The 13,882-nt window shown below is 45.7% G+C and overlaps 1 protein-coding gene across 1 annotated transcript; it reads right to left on the bottom strand.

The window, feature by feature from the left end:
• Positions 1–267: 267 nt before the first annotated feature.
• Positions 268–13,588, bottom strand: LOC121876046. Its single transcript, XM_042380926.1, has 6 exons — positions 13,509–13,588; positions 6,952–7,128; positions 4,152–4,290; positions 3,415–3,774; positions 2,873–3,032; positions 268–1,670 (listed from the first exon to the last, which is right to left on the bottom strand). The coding sequence occupies exons 2-6, from the start codon at positions 7,126–7,128 to the stop codon at positions 1,340–1,342; spliced, it is 1,167 nt and encodes a 388-aa protein (XP_042236860.1). The 5' UTR covers positions 13,509–13,588; the 3' UTR covers positions 268–1,339.
• Positions 13,589–13,882: the final 294 nt, after the last annotated feature.

The raw sequence follows: 13,882 nt of genomic DNA, 5'->3' as shown, positions 1-13,882 counted from the left end.
TAATTTGATTCACTCGTTCAGATCCTCATGCCAGTGTTTGTGGAATATTTACTCAGTGGCTGATTACAATGACCAGGTTAGGTTAGGTTAGGTTCTTACGATTTTTTTTTATTCCTTCCCCAATGCTTCGAAGCCCCGTCCACCGACTTATTTCCTCCCATGAGCTTATATCGTGGTAGGAACAAACTTCATTGGGTTACCAGCGACGATTTTTCCTTTTCGTGAGCACTTACATAATGGTGGGAACAAACGCAAGTAAATCGATGAAAATTTTTACCATTTAATTGAAGGAAAAATACAAACTAACGCTAACAGGAAGAGATTTATATGCAGGATATATACAGTGATTCTTGACCAATTTATATACACAGAATCTACAACTAATGTATATAAAACAGATGAAATAACAGTATTGGTTATGATAGAAAGATTAACGCTGTAGCAGATCTGTTTTGCCTTTTAGCTATTAATACAAACTGTTTCCATAAGATATAATGCTTTTAAGCCAAGTCCAAAAGTCTATTAATTGGACACACAAATAGCCTCTATATTTTAGCAGTTAATTGTAAGTCCAGACAGAGCAGAAACACAGTGAATCCAAAATGTTAATAATAATAATGCTTGAGTGATTGAGTTTTATGAGATTTTATATCCGCCTGAGTTACATAATTATGGGCATCTTGAGACGATAAGAAACATTATTATACTCAACACTTCATAATCTATAATACTTTGGGTATAGAACTTTATTTCATGTTGAGTCATTATTATCTTACCTCATAGAGTTCACCTTTGTGTTAGGATGGACAGGTATATAATAATTACTATATGTTGAAACACTTAATTAACTCCTATTATTATTATGGTGAATGTGTGGATGATTGTATAAAAAAAATAAGGTTTAATGTAATGGAAGGAGGCAACATTAACTATAGCCCCGATAGATACGTTGTGGTTAACGTGATTGGTGTAGATCAGGTTTACATTATCGCGTTGATATTTTTTTTTTTGCCCACCTTTTTATAACTATTTACGTAACCCGTAAATATGGCTTGACGTTACCTGAACAGCAAGTCTTATTTATTATTTATTTATTTTTATAAAGTCTAGTATCGTTCTTTGGCCACTACAAGCCCTCCAAGAGATGTTGAGAATTATCATGGAGATGGGTGGGGAGGTGGAGGGGGTACAGTATGTTTATTTTCCTGTTTCCATTTATTTCCTTCCCTGTTTGTATAGAGCAATTTGTCCTGTCGGAATTTTTGAAGATTTTACTTGATTTTAAGGGGATAATTTTTCTTTAAGTGGTGTGTGTGTGTGTGTGTGTGTCAGTCCTACACTAAGCGACGGGGCTTGTGTACTTGAAGATCTTCTCTAATTCCCTCTTGTAGTTGAAGACATTATTTTCCTTCGCCGTTATCTCCATCTGTCGTTTGTTGGCAGCTGCTATGCGTCTCTCTAAGCAGATTTCAATGTCCTCGTTCGCCATAAGACTGGTGAGTCTGAGATCCTCGACGATGGGGTGGTTGGGGCCCAGACCATTAACGACGTGTGGTTCAGCTTCCTCCAGACAGCGGATACCGTCTCGGAATTCCTTGAAGTAGATCTTTGCTTTACCTAACTTGAAGAGGAAGAGGCCGAGGGTAGGATGTTCCGACCCGTAGTAGTACCTGGAACCATAACACGCATACATGTTCTTATTTGTCTATTATGAAAACAATTAATAAAAACTCGATGAAAATATTGACAGTAAGGGTTAGGTGAGGTGAATTGAAGTCAAGTAAGGTGAGGTGAGGTGAAGTGAAGTGAAGTAAAATAAGGTGAGGTGAATTGAAGGGAAGTAAGGTGAGGTGAATTGAAGTGAAGTAAAATAAGGTGAGGTGAATTGAAGGGAAGTAAGGTGAGGTGAGGTTAGGAACATATGAGTACAATGGTCTACTTCGTCTACTCGACCATAAAGTGGAGAAAAAAGTTACAGGAGAAATCACACACAATAGAGACCCATATAAGGTAAACATGTAAAGGTTATCCCACTTCAGCTTACACCCGGGTTCGATCCCCGGGCAGGGTGAATCTATGGGCAAGTTTCTTTACACCGTTTGCCTCCGTCTACCCAGTAGTAATTGAGGACCTGGATGTTAATCGATTTGTGGATCGTATTCCGGGGTAATGGTTAGCCAGTGCAGTTGGCGAGTTGTCCGGTCTTCTCGGACTATTCCTTGACACTGGGTCATGCAGCTCGTTAACACAGGGTGTGGTTGTTGTGTTGGCGACAGCTTCTACACCTTAAACAAATTCACGGTCAGGTGCTTCTCTATATGACTGATTGATGGTTAATTATAGTATACACCGTACATGTATTGTCGTATATGTATAGATAAACCGGTTATGTATATGTTTGTAGATAAATCAATGGAAAAATGTATAAGATAGAATGATAGATAGATAGATAGATAGACAGACAGCTCGTCACTCGCTGGCCGACAATGTTATGGTGTGTGTTGTCACCATAATCATGAACGACCGCTGCACTTCAACACTAATACCCGGACCTAAACTATTTCAACGGGGTCATGCCATAGGAGTGCTAATTACCCTTGACACCCAACCCATTCCCCGTTGCATATTGGACATTTAATCATCAATCATCCAATTACTCACATAAGCTATGACGTTATGTGTAAACGAAACGTAATCTTCGGAATTCGATAATATTTTGTGTGTGTGTGTGTGTGTACCTCCTCTTCCTACTTCACTCTTCTAGTCTTCCTTTAATTCCTTTCCTCCCTTCTCCCTCCTTCCTCTCCTTCACCCCCTTTTCCCCTATCTCCCTTTCCCCCCCTCTCCCTCCTCATCTCCCTTTCTCCCTTACCTCATACCACACAGGTTCTCTTCGCCGTAGGTAAGGGCGCGGATCCAGCAGCCATTGTACACACAGGCGTTGAAAGCGAAGTCCGTCGTGCGAACTCTCCACACGTTCATACTGGAGAAGTTGTCCTGCTTCTCCAGGATCTCCAAGCAGCTCTCCAGGGCTGTGTCAATCTCGTTAAGGAAGAAATTTATTTGTAACTTTTTAATGAGATAAATATGTTGGTATCTGCTATCCGAAATGATTTGGATTTATGCACTGGTTAAGGAAATCGGGTCTGTCTGTCTTTGTCTGCTTATCTCTCTGTCTCTCTCTTCCCCCTCTCCTTTTCTGTATGTGACTGTGTCTGTCTATCTGTCTTTTTCCCAGCTGTATAAAATGATGTAAACTGATAAACGGTGTGGACAGTGAGAGGAGGAGGAGGAGGTGGAAGAAACATAGAAATAATCTCATTGGGTTAGTTAGTCCATAAAATTGTCAATAAACTTAGGTGATAAAACATAGGAGCAGAGAGTTGTTTCCTGGTGGTGAGGTTAAAAGGATACTGGGGTTCTCCTCGGACATGGTACTGAGTTTCTCTTTAGTGAAGGTGACGGCCAGCTGGTATTGTCTGATGGCTAGGTCGCTGACGGGACAGTTACACACACTGCACGCCGGTGGCTCCTCCTCCTCTTCCTCCTGACGCTGGTTGTCTCGCTGTTGTTTCCCGTTTTGCTGTTGTTTGTCACGCTGTTTTTCCTCCGTTGATGGCTTCCGCTGTATTTCATTGCCCCATGTCTTCTGTTGTTCATCTTTCGTTGTCTCCTTCTGTTGTTCACCGTTCGTGGTGGCCTTTTGTTGCCACGCTGCACGCTTCCATCTGCTCATTTCAGGGACAGTCACGGGCGCCTGGCAGTTAACATTTTCTGTACGGCGAGAGGAGAAGGAATCATGAACACGAAGACGCGAAGACATTACTGATACATACAACCTCCCATACTCATCCCACAACCTCCCACACTCCCTCACTCATCCCACAACCTCCCACACTCCCTCACTCATCCCACAACCTCCCACACTCCCTCACTCGCCACACAACCTCCCACACTCCCTCACTCACCCCACAACCTCCCCCCTCACCACCCCCACCTCCACCTCATCCCACCCTCCTCCTCCACACTCCTCACTCATCCCACAACCTCCCACACTCCCTCACTCGCCACACAACCTCCCACACTCCCTCACTCACCCCACAACCTCCCCCCTCACCACCCACACTCACCCCCCTCCCTCCAACACTCACCACACTTGATGGTGTTCTCGAACTTGACTCTCCCTTCGTCGTGACAGAAGCTACAGTCACACCAGAAGAACCATTTCTTGTAGAGGTTCTCCCGACGGCTAGTGACGCTGCAGACAGGGTCGGTGTAGCTGATCCGACACTGTTAAAACCCCGAGAAAAAGTCGACTTTGATAATGGTTAAGGTGGGAGCTTGGTCAGATCAGTAGATGGTTAAATTAATGAGGTCTTACTTTAGGACGTGGTTACATAGAAGAACTAAGAGAGAGAGAGAGAGAGAGAGAGAGAGAGAGAGAGAGAGACTACCCTACCCTACCCTACCCTACTGGGACAAACACACCAGCCACCTTCTTACATAATCTCAACTTGACATTAGTTTTTTCCTAAGCAGTTAATTGTAAAGTGAAACAAATGGTCCCTTTCTTTCATTTGTGTTGACAAGATTATATGACCAGGTGACTGTACTGTACGTTGCTCATATATCAATAATAGACCCTACCTGTATACAGTACCACCCGGCAATAACACACACATTAGTTTGTATTAGTTATTAAAATTATTATTATTATTCCCCGCCTTGTGGCTTATCAGCTTCATATATACGTAATAATTTGTCTTAAAGCCTTTCGTTATCTTAGTGTCAGGGCTATACAGTGTCTTAACTCACTCGCTGGACGTCAGTGGGTCGAGGAGCTGCTACTTCTTGTTAGGTTATCACAGCAATATCTCCCCTACCCTGGTATAAGCTGTTCTTGTTGTTCTTATCTCAATATAATAAACTTCGTCGTAACATTAACTCACAAAACGACAAAACAATAACAAAACGTAGTGGAAAACATAGGTGGCATATGACGTGTTGTTAGCCTGTAGTACACACGGACACACACACACACACACACACACGGAGTCTTGGCCACTAGTGTTAAGAGCTGCCAACTGAGTGTGTATATATAAAAATAAACCCTGGCTAGTTTTGTCTCAGGTGATCGCCACAGGTAAAAATAGTAGCTAGCTGAGGTGATTTATGGACTCCGCCTTATTTGAGAGTAGAGGGTCAACTGCCAGGGTTAGGTTCGGGTAGGTTAGGTTAGGTTAGGTTGGGTTGGTTTAGGTTGGGTTGGTTAGGTTTAGGTTGGGTTGGTTTGGTTTAGGTTGGGTTGGTTTGGTTTAGGTTGGGTTGGTTTGGTTTAGGTTGGGTTGGTTTGGTTTAGGTTGGTTTAGGTTAGGTTATTACTACGTTAGCGTCTAAGTGTGTTTTGATACCTTTCTCACCTGTATTTTACCTTTATGAGCCAGATACCTGTACTGTTGTTTAACGTCGTTAGTTAGGTGGAGAATTTTACATGGTTATTGGTATTCGGAAATCCATTCAAAGATAATATAAATTGAAGTTAGTAAATATTAAATAGATTGGCTGTAATATAAAAAAAAAGGTCACCACGAAGGAATTGTTTTCATGTTAAGGACAAGAATATTTTCCGATTTAACTTTTTTTTTTGAGGCAGTGTAGTGTCAATGGTTACAAAGCCCCCTTCACATGGTCTCAGTTGGCACTTCACTATTTCTGAAGCCTGTGTGGGTGGGTGGGTGTGCCTGTGGGTGTGCCTGTGGGTGTGAAGAGACATTATGGTTTTCCCAATATACACTATTATTTTGCTTTGGGAGTCACCTTAAGGAACATAATTGGCACGACCCCGTAAACACACACTGTGAACGTTTCCTGTAAGCAAGCACACACACACACACACATACACATACACATACACACAGGCTCCAGAAATAGTATCATACCATATTCGAATCCCCGATCAAGTTATTTATTATTATTATTATTATTATTATTATTATTATTATTATTATTATTATTATTATTATTATTATTATTATTATTATTATTATTATTATTATTTTCATTATCATTATCATTATTATATCTTACAATTGTTTACTCGATTATACGTTTTTGTTTAATGTTTACTGAAGAGAAGGATAATGAATGACTAAACTTACCTGTAATTAATGGATATGACAGGTGCAGATGTGGGGTGACTGCTTATGTCTCTTGGTGATGTAGTGTTTTTATTTATTTATAATTAAAGTCTTGGGTAATTTGTTAAGGGTGGTTCAGAGGTTGACTTATGAGACAGACAGACAGACAGACAGACACATCCGCCATTAGACCTCCTATTAGATTCTCCATTAGACCCCTATTATATACGCCATTAAACTCTATTAAATCCACCATTAGATCCCTATTAGATTCCCCATTAGATCACAAGTATATACCCCATTGGTTTCCCCATTAGTGTCCCCCATTAGATCTTCAATTTTCTCCCTTAAACGGATCGAGTAAGATTAGTTTAGTTCAGTCATGGTGAAGGTTAGCCCTGAGGTGTCTTATTACCCTTGCCCTGCCCTGCCCTGCCCTGCCCTGCCCTGCCCTGCCCTGCCCTGCCCTGCCCTGCCCTGCCCTGCCCTGCCCTGCCTTGCACACCTTTGTTCCCCTCTGCCATCATTCATTCATCAATTCTTTAATCCTTCTCTTCCTTCTCTATTTCCCTCTTTCTCTCTCACACCTCTCCTTCCTCTCCCTGCTTCATCCACCCTTCCACTCTCTGTTCCATATCTTCCCCCCCTCCCTTTTCTTGGTCTTCTCTTCCTTTTCCCCTTCTCTCTCCCTTATGCCTCTCCCCTCTCCCTAAATCCTCTCCCCTCTCCCTCATGGCTCCCCCTTCCCTCCCTATTCCATCTCTCCCTCTTTTCTCACCCATTCCGTCCCTTTCCATTTGTTGTTTCCCTTTACCTTGCTATAGCTAAAGTTAGGCATATCGACGAGGGCTCTGATCTGCACGTTCTTCCCGTCGAAGGAGATGTAGCAGTTAGGCTTGCAGGCGTGGTCGAAGATGGAAGCCGAGAGATACATGGCCGAGCCTATGTTCATCATGGTCTTGTCCAACAGGCAGAATCTGTTGACCAGCATCTGTGTGAGAGAGAGTGAGGTCAGGGTGTGTTAAGATGGTGCGGTACAGTAACTTGGAGGTGGAAGTCTTTGATAGGGGTCGTTTTTTGCTAGGAAGGGTCGTTTTAAGGGGTTTGTTTTGCTAGAAGGGTCGTTTAAGGGGTTTGTTTTGCTAGAAGGGTCGTTTTAAGGGGTCGTTTTTGCTAGAAAGGGCGTTTTAAGGGGGTTTGTGTTTTGCTAGAAGGGTCGTTTTAAGGGGTTTGCTTTGCTAGAAGGGTCGTTTTAAGGGGTTTGTTTTGCTGAAGGGTCGTTTTAAGGGGTCGTTTTTGCTAGAAAGGGCGTTTTAAGGGGTTGTTTTGCTAGAAGGGGTGTTTTAAGGGGGTTTGTTTTGCTAGAAGGGGCGTTTTAAGGGGGTTGTCTCGTTAAAGGGTCGTCTTGTTTTAGTCGTTCTGGGATAAGATGATAAAATAGTTCACTTGTGTCATAGAGATATACAAAAGTGTAAACATAACCCTGTGTCTGTCTGTCTGTCTGTCTGTCTGCTCTGTCTGTCTCTGTGTATGTAAGGACAATACACTAACATGACGAAGGAAACAATCCATTCACCATACTGTACGGTGCTTCTTCCTCTGATGATTCAAGTCTTCCCATCTCACCTTTACCTGGTCCCTGGCAGGTGTATCAGTATAATAACAATAACTCAACTTCTCTCCACACCACCACCTAACTTCCTAGTGACTCTATTTCCCCTTCCCTCCCCATGTTCCCCTTTTGGTGATTCCACTTCCTCCCCCCCCTTCTCTCACCTGGCCCCCTGGTGTGAGGTATGGTAATAAGCAGGTGCCAATAGTGGGGTTCTGACACAGCCAACACCAGGTGGGAGTTGAGTCAGTGAGAGGTGAGGATGGGACAGGTGAGGAAGAGGAACACATGAGGGTGGGGGAGGGGGTGAGAGTTTGAAGGCTCACGTGGAAATAACAAGGGTGTGAGAGAGGCCGTGACAGTGTGTATACCTTGACATGACAGTTGACGCGATGGTGCACTTGGATATGGCAACGGAGTGACGATGCACCGTAACATGACAACAGATGTGACGATAAACCGGAATATAACAACAGACTGTGATAATATGACCTATCTGGGCGCCCGTGGTTGACAGGTGGAGCTTTATCCCCCCCTCCCTCCCTCTTCCCCCCTCCTCCCTCTCCTTTTCCCTCTCCTTCCTGTGTGCTGCCTATTTATGCCTTTATTTGACCTGTCCGTATGTTATCAGATGACCTACCTCTTATCCTTAGCTGGGACTGTGTGCGTGTGTGTAAGCTCTATCACTCACCTCACTGGGACCACCAACACACAGCACAAAACACTCAAACTATGCCAGTAGTTGACCTATTATAAACTTTCACGAGGCTATCTTGCTATCTCGTCCACCCTACTATCTCGTCACCCCTACCATTCTCTGTTTTCCCCAAGCTGGTAATGGACCTGAACTATTACTACTACTACTACTACTACTACTACTACTACTCTTGCCTCACCAGTACCAAACACATAAACAACATGGAGAAATAGGTTAGTATGTTAGGTGGTGATCTGGTGGTGGTGGTGGTCACATGTTCCCAAGACACGCATCCCTCAGTCGTCGGAAATTCCTCACTACAACACCCCCACGTCTCCGGATTCTCTGTAGATTCTACCAGTGTTGTGAGAGTCCATATAACTGGTTCATTAATGCTTACGATACAAAGTTAGGATTACTCAAACATTCTTAACGCTAACAATTTTTCTTTATATAGTTTACCTGAGAATGTGGATCGAATGTAGTTACTTTACTGTACGTTGGAGACACGAGAACACAAATGATTCATCACTAATACACACACGCAAAAAAAATTCTCAATTCGTAAATGGATGTTTTTCTAAGTGGTAGTGTGAGAACTGGTTTATAATAGTTACGGGTTATTCGTAAAGTTTCAATTGTTGTGAGACGTCAAACGGACCCTGAGTCATTATTGATTATAACATAAGATGGCGGATTCATATTAGTTTCGATAATCCGAGACTTTTATTTTATCTTAACTATTTATGATTTGTTAATTAATATTTAGGAAAATAAACCGAATGTTGTTAGTGTATGTGTGTGTGTGGTGTTTGTCTCGTGAAGCAGGAAGGAAGAGGGGTCAGGGGTGAGGGGGCAGGGGAGAAGCTACGGTATATTAGAGTTTGGATATTGTAGTGAAACTGTGTCGGCTACTGTAGGTTTATCGCTGTTTGTTTATCGCTGTTTTAAACTGTCCATTATCGCTTTATGCTGAGAGACTTCCCTCTTATTCTCTTGGCAGCAAAAGGGTTAGGTAGGATTAGGTTAGGTTAGGTTAGTGTTTCTTGCATGAGAGAACATAGAGTAAACACTTCGTCCCCCCTTCCCTTCCTTCACTTCCTCCCTTCACCCCCTCCCTTCACCAACCTTCCCTCTCACCCCTCCCCTTCACCCCTCCCCTTCACCCCCTCCTTCACCCCTTCCCTCTCACCCCTCCCTTCACCCCCTCCCTTCACCTCCCCTTCACCCCTCCCTTCACCCCTCCTTCGCCCCCTCCCCTTCACCCCTCCCTTCACCCCTCCCCTTCACCCCCCTTCCCTCTCACCCCTCCCTTCACCCCCTCCCTTCCCCCTCCACTACCTTCCCTTCACCCCTTCCTTCACCCCTTCCTTTCACCTCCCCTTCACCCCCTCCCTTCACCCCCTTCCCTCTCACCCCTCCCTTCACCCCCTCCCTTCACCCCCCTCCCCTTCACCCACCTTCCTCTCACCTCCCCTTCCCCCTCCTTCACCCCCCTCCCTTCACCCCCTCCCTTCACCCCTTCCCTCTCACCCTCCCCTTCAACCCCTCCCCTTCACCTCCCCTTCACCCCCCTCCCTTCACCCCGTCCTTCGCCCCTCCCTTCACCCCCCCCCCCTTCTCCCCTTCCTCTCACCCCTCCCTTCACCCCCTCCCCTTCACCCCTCCCTTCACCCCTTCCTTTCACCCTCCCCTTCACCCCTCCCCTTCACCCCTTCCCTCTCCACCCTCCCCTTCACCCCCCTTCACCCCCTCCCTTCACCCCCTTCCTCTCCCCTCCCCTTACCCCTCCCTTCACCCCCTCCTTCCCCCCCTTCCCTTTCACCCCTCCCTTCACCCCTCCCTTCACCCCCTCCCTCTCACCCCTCCCCTTCACCCCTCCCCTTCGCCCCTCCCCTTCACCCCCTCCCTTCACCCCCCTCCCCTTCCCCCCTCCCTTCCCCTCCCTTCACCCCCTCCCCTTCACCACCTTCCCTCTCCACCCCTCCCCTTCCCACCTTCCCTCTCACCCCTCCCCTTCACCCCCTCCCTTCACCCCCTCCCCTTCACCCCCTCCCTTCACCCCCTCCTACACCTTCTCTCTCACCCCTCCCCTTCACCTCCCTCCCCTCCCTTCACCCCTCCCCTTCACCCCTCCCTTCACCCCTCCCTTCACCCCCTTCCCTCTCACCCCTCCCTTCACCCCTCCCCTTCACCACCTTCCCTCACCCCTCCCCTTCACCCCCTCCTTCACCCCCTCCCCTTCACCCCTTCCTCTCACCCCTCCCTTCACCCCCTCCCGTTCACCCCCTCCCTTCACCCCTCCATGTTACCTCATTATTGTTGTTTCTCACAAATATACTCTCAGAGATCAGACATGTGACAGTGTCTTTGTTAGTCAGCCAGGCGCGTCCTTGCCAAACTTCTGGAGATATTTAGAAGTATTGGAATTTAGTTATACATAGCGTAGGGAAAACAGACCGTGGCAGGGGTCTCATGAGTCTTTTTAGTAGTGTGTGTGTGTGTGTGTGTGTGTGTGTGTGTGTGTGTGTGTGTGTGTGTGTGGTTCTCTCGTAATGTTTCTGAGTCTAAGCCTACAACGTATAGTAATAATTCAAGGCCTTTTATGAAATATTTAGAGAATACATCACAAGGAAACCAACCATGTGTAGAAACCTAGACTGGTTGTGGTGGTGTGGTGGTGGTGTGATAGTGCTATTTGGTGGTATTCGTGATGCTAGTTGTGATGGTGGTGGTGGTGTTTAATAATAGTGATGGTGGTGGTGGTGTGGTGTTGTAGTGATGGTGCTGAATGTGGTGGTATTCGTGATGCTAGTTGTGATGGTGGTGGTGGTGTTTATAATATATGATGATGGTGGTGGTGGTGGTGCAAGTTCAATTAAATTTCCATTAAGTCTTTCTTTGATCGTCTCCACCAAAAGAACCTGTGATTGTGAACACCCACTTTGAAACCTTCAAATTCTAATTCAACTGTGGATCTTAATTAAAATCCTGGGCTTTAGGGCCTGGTAGGCCGCGTTTGAGTAGCATCAGGGAGGAGGCTGAGTCCGACCTTGTACTCGAGATATTTTTTGAGGAGAAAGGAAAGGAGAGGAGAGAAAGGGGAAAGAAAGAGAGAGAGAGAGAGAGAGAGAGAGAGAGAGACGACCATCTCCAGCAGGTATGAATGAAGAGGCCAAATGAGACTGTGGTATATAGTTGTGGTTGTTACAGGTTGTGGTAGTTTTAGTAGTCATAGTGTGGTAGTTGTTGTTCTTGTGGTAGATATCGCATATTAGTAGTCAACCGTGTGGATGTAACTAGCAGTGACAATTGTTATCGCTGAGGTTAAAGACACAGCGTTAACGATGTACTTTACTACCAAACAGCCCTTAACCTCGACCTACCAGTTAACGGAAAGACTCGCTTAACTTGAACTCGGACAGATCACTGGTTGGTAAGTCTTTGTTTTAACCCAATGCATTTTTACAGGATTTTTTTTTTTTTTATTTTTTTTTTTTTGGGGGCTGATAGTGCCAACGGTGCCAAGCTGCCGAAGACAATACCGGGCGTGTAGATGTGTTTGGAGAGAGAGAGAGAGAGAGAGAGAGATGATCTTAGTTACAGAATACCTTTAGAAAGACGACAGTGCCAGACAGTGTCGTTACCTGCAGCCTGAGAGCCAAATGCCTCGGTATAAAGGCTCTGTACCTGCAAATGGTTTACCTGAAGAGATATCACCTGTCCCCCCCACCCCTCCCTCTCCCTATAACCCCCACCTGATTCTTGTATCACCCTTCCCACCCCCCGTCACCCCTCACCACCAGTCATCAGCAATCTTAAACAGACAGACACAGACAGACACAGACAGACAGAACCAGACAGAGGTGTAGTGGCCAAGGCAAGGCACCACCACTCAAATATTTCCTGGGTGCCACCGTTTCCTCCTGATGACTGGCCAGAATACCTGTACGTGCCTCTGGTCAGGTGTGGTGGTGGCAGTAATAAAAGGTAGTGGTGATACTACTACTACTCCTCCTCCTCCTCCTCTCCTCCTCCTCCCTCCCCTTCCCCTCCCCTCCCCCCTCCCCTCCCCTTCCCTCCCCTCCCTCCCCCTCTCCTCTTCCCTCCCCGTAGTGCCACCTGAGACCACCACATCTATGGCACTCCTAAAACAGTCCTTAATCCACCTAGTGTGTGTGTGTGTGTGTGTGTGTGTGTGTGTGTGTGTGTGTGTGTGTGTGTGTGTGTGTGTGTGTGTGTGTGTGTGTCAGTCTCTCCCAGCTTCCGCGGTCATCACATCGATATTTACCTCACACTTCCTGGCTTTGTGTGTGTGTGTGGCTGTGGACGTGTGTGTGTGTGTGTGTGTGTGTGTGTGTGCGTGTGCGTGTGTGCGTGTGTGTGTGTGGCTATGTACGTGTGTGGGGGGGTGTGTGTGTGTGAGAGAGAGAGAGAGAGAGAGAGAGATCACTATGAAAATCTTATATAGGAAGTTGCAGTATCTTGAAGAGTTGGATTAAAACTAACCTAACCCACTCCTAACCACTTACGTTAATTATTAAAACATAATAATATATCATCGTAAGAGTCTACTGTAGTTTATGCCCTTTATTTAGTGTCTCCCGGCAGAGGACCCCCCAGCTATATATATGTAGTCAACCTCAAGTGCTCTCTGGCCCTCCCAATACATAAACAATAATGAAATACCTTGACTCCTGCTTTAATTTTCTGTATCTTTTCTTCATTAACTCCCACTGTGTTTGGCAGAGCAGGAAGTCATGTGGGTGATGGGGTAGGCAACGAAGCTCTCGACAACAACAACAACACAAATAAGTAGTTGTTTTCTTAGGATTCTTGCTTCGACAACACACAACACATAAATTGGTTTAAATAAAATATCGTTGATTCCAAGAAGTTGATTATAAATATAGCCTTCCATCCTATGCAACATTCTTCAACCATCTATACTATTATCGTAAACTAGCTGAAGAGATCCATCCATTCATCCTTCCTACATCACTAGCTCATCCATTCCATTTTCCATCCATTCCACAACTCCTTTCCACCCATTGGTACTCACCCTGCCGTATATACCCAGAAAGTCGGAGTAATTGGGAAGGAAGTCCTCCCAATGTACTTCTTCAGCTCCCCAGCAGGTAGTCGGCGTCCTGCTTCCGTTCCTCGTTGTTCTTGACGTCTGCGTAGTCTGTGGTGGCACGGGCAACCCACGTTAATTAGGGGTTGAAGGGCAGAAGGGAAGGGGAAGGAAGGTGTTGAAGGGGAGAGGGAACAGGTTGAAGTGGAGGAAGAAGAGGAGAGCAGGGGGAAAAGGGAAGGAGAAAGGGCAGGGGAAGGGAGAAGGACAGGGAAAGAGGTTGAAATAGAACGGAAAAAATTGGAGGGAGGAAGGCGGGGGGGTAGGGCTGGAGGGGTGGGGGGGTGGTACATGGGTGG

This window comes from Homarus americanus, unplaced genomic scaffold, assembly GCF_018991925.1.
Source record: "Homarus americanus isolate GMGI-L3 unplaced genomic scaffold, GMGI_Hamer_2.0 scaffold233, whole genome shotgun sequence".
In the NCBI taxonomy this organism is placed as follows: Eukaryota; Metazoa; Arthropoda; class Malacostraca; order Decapoda; family Nephropidae; genus Homarus; species Homarus americanus.
This window is presented reverse-complemented; position numbering and strand designations above follow the sequence as displayed.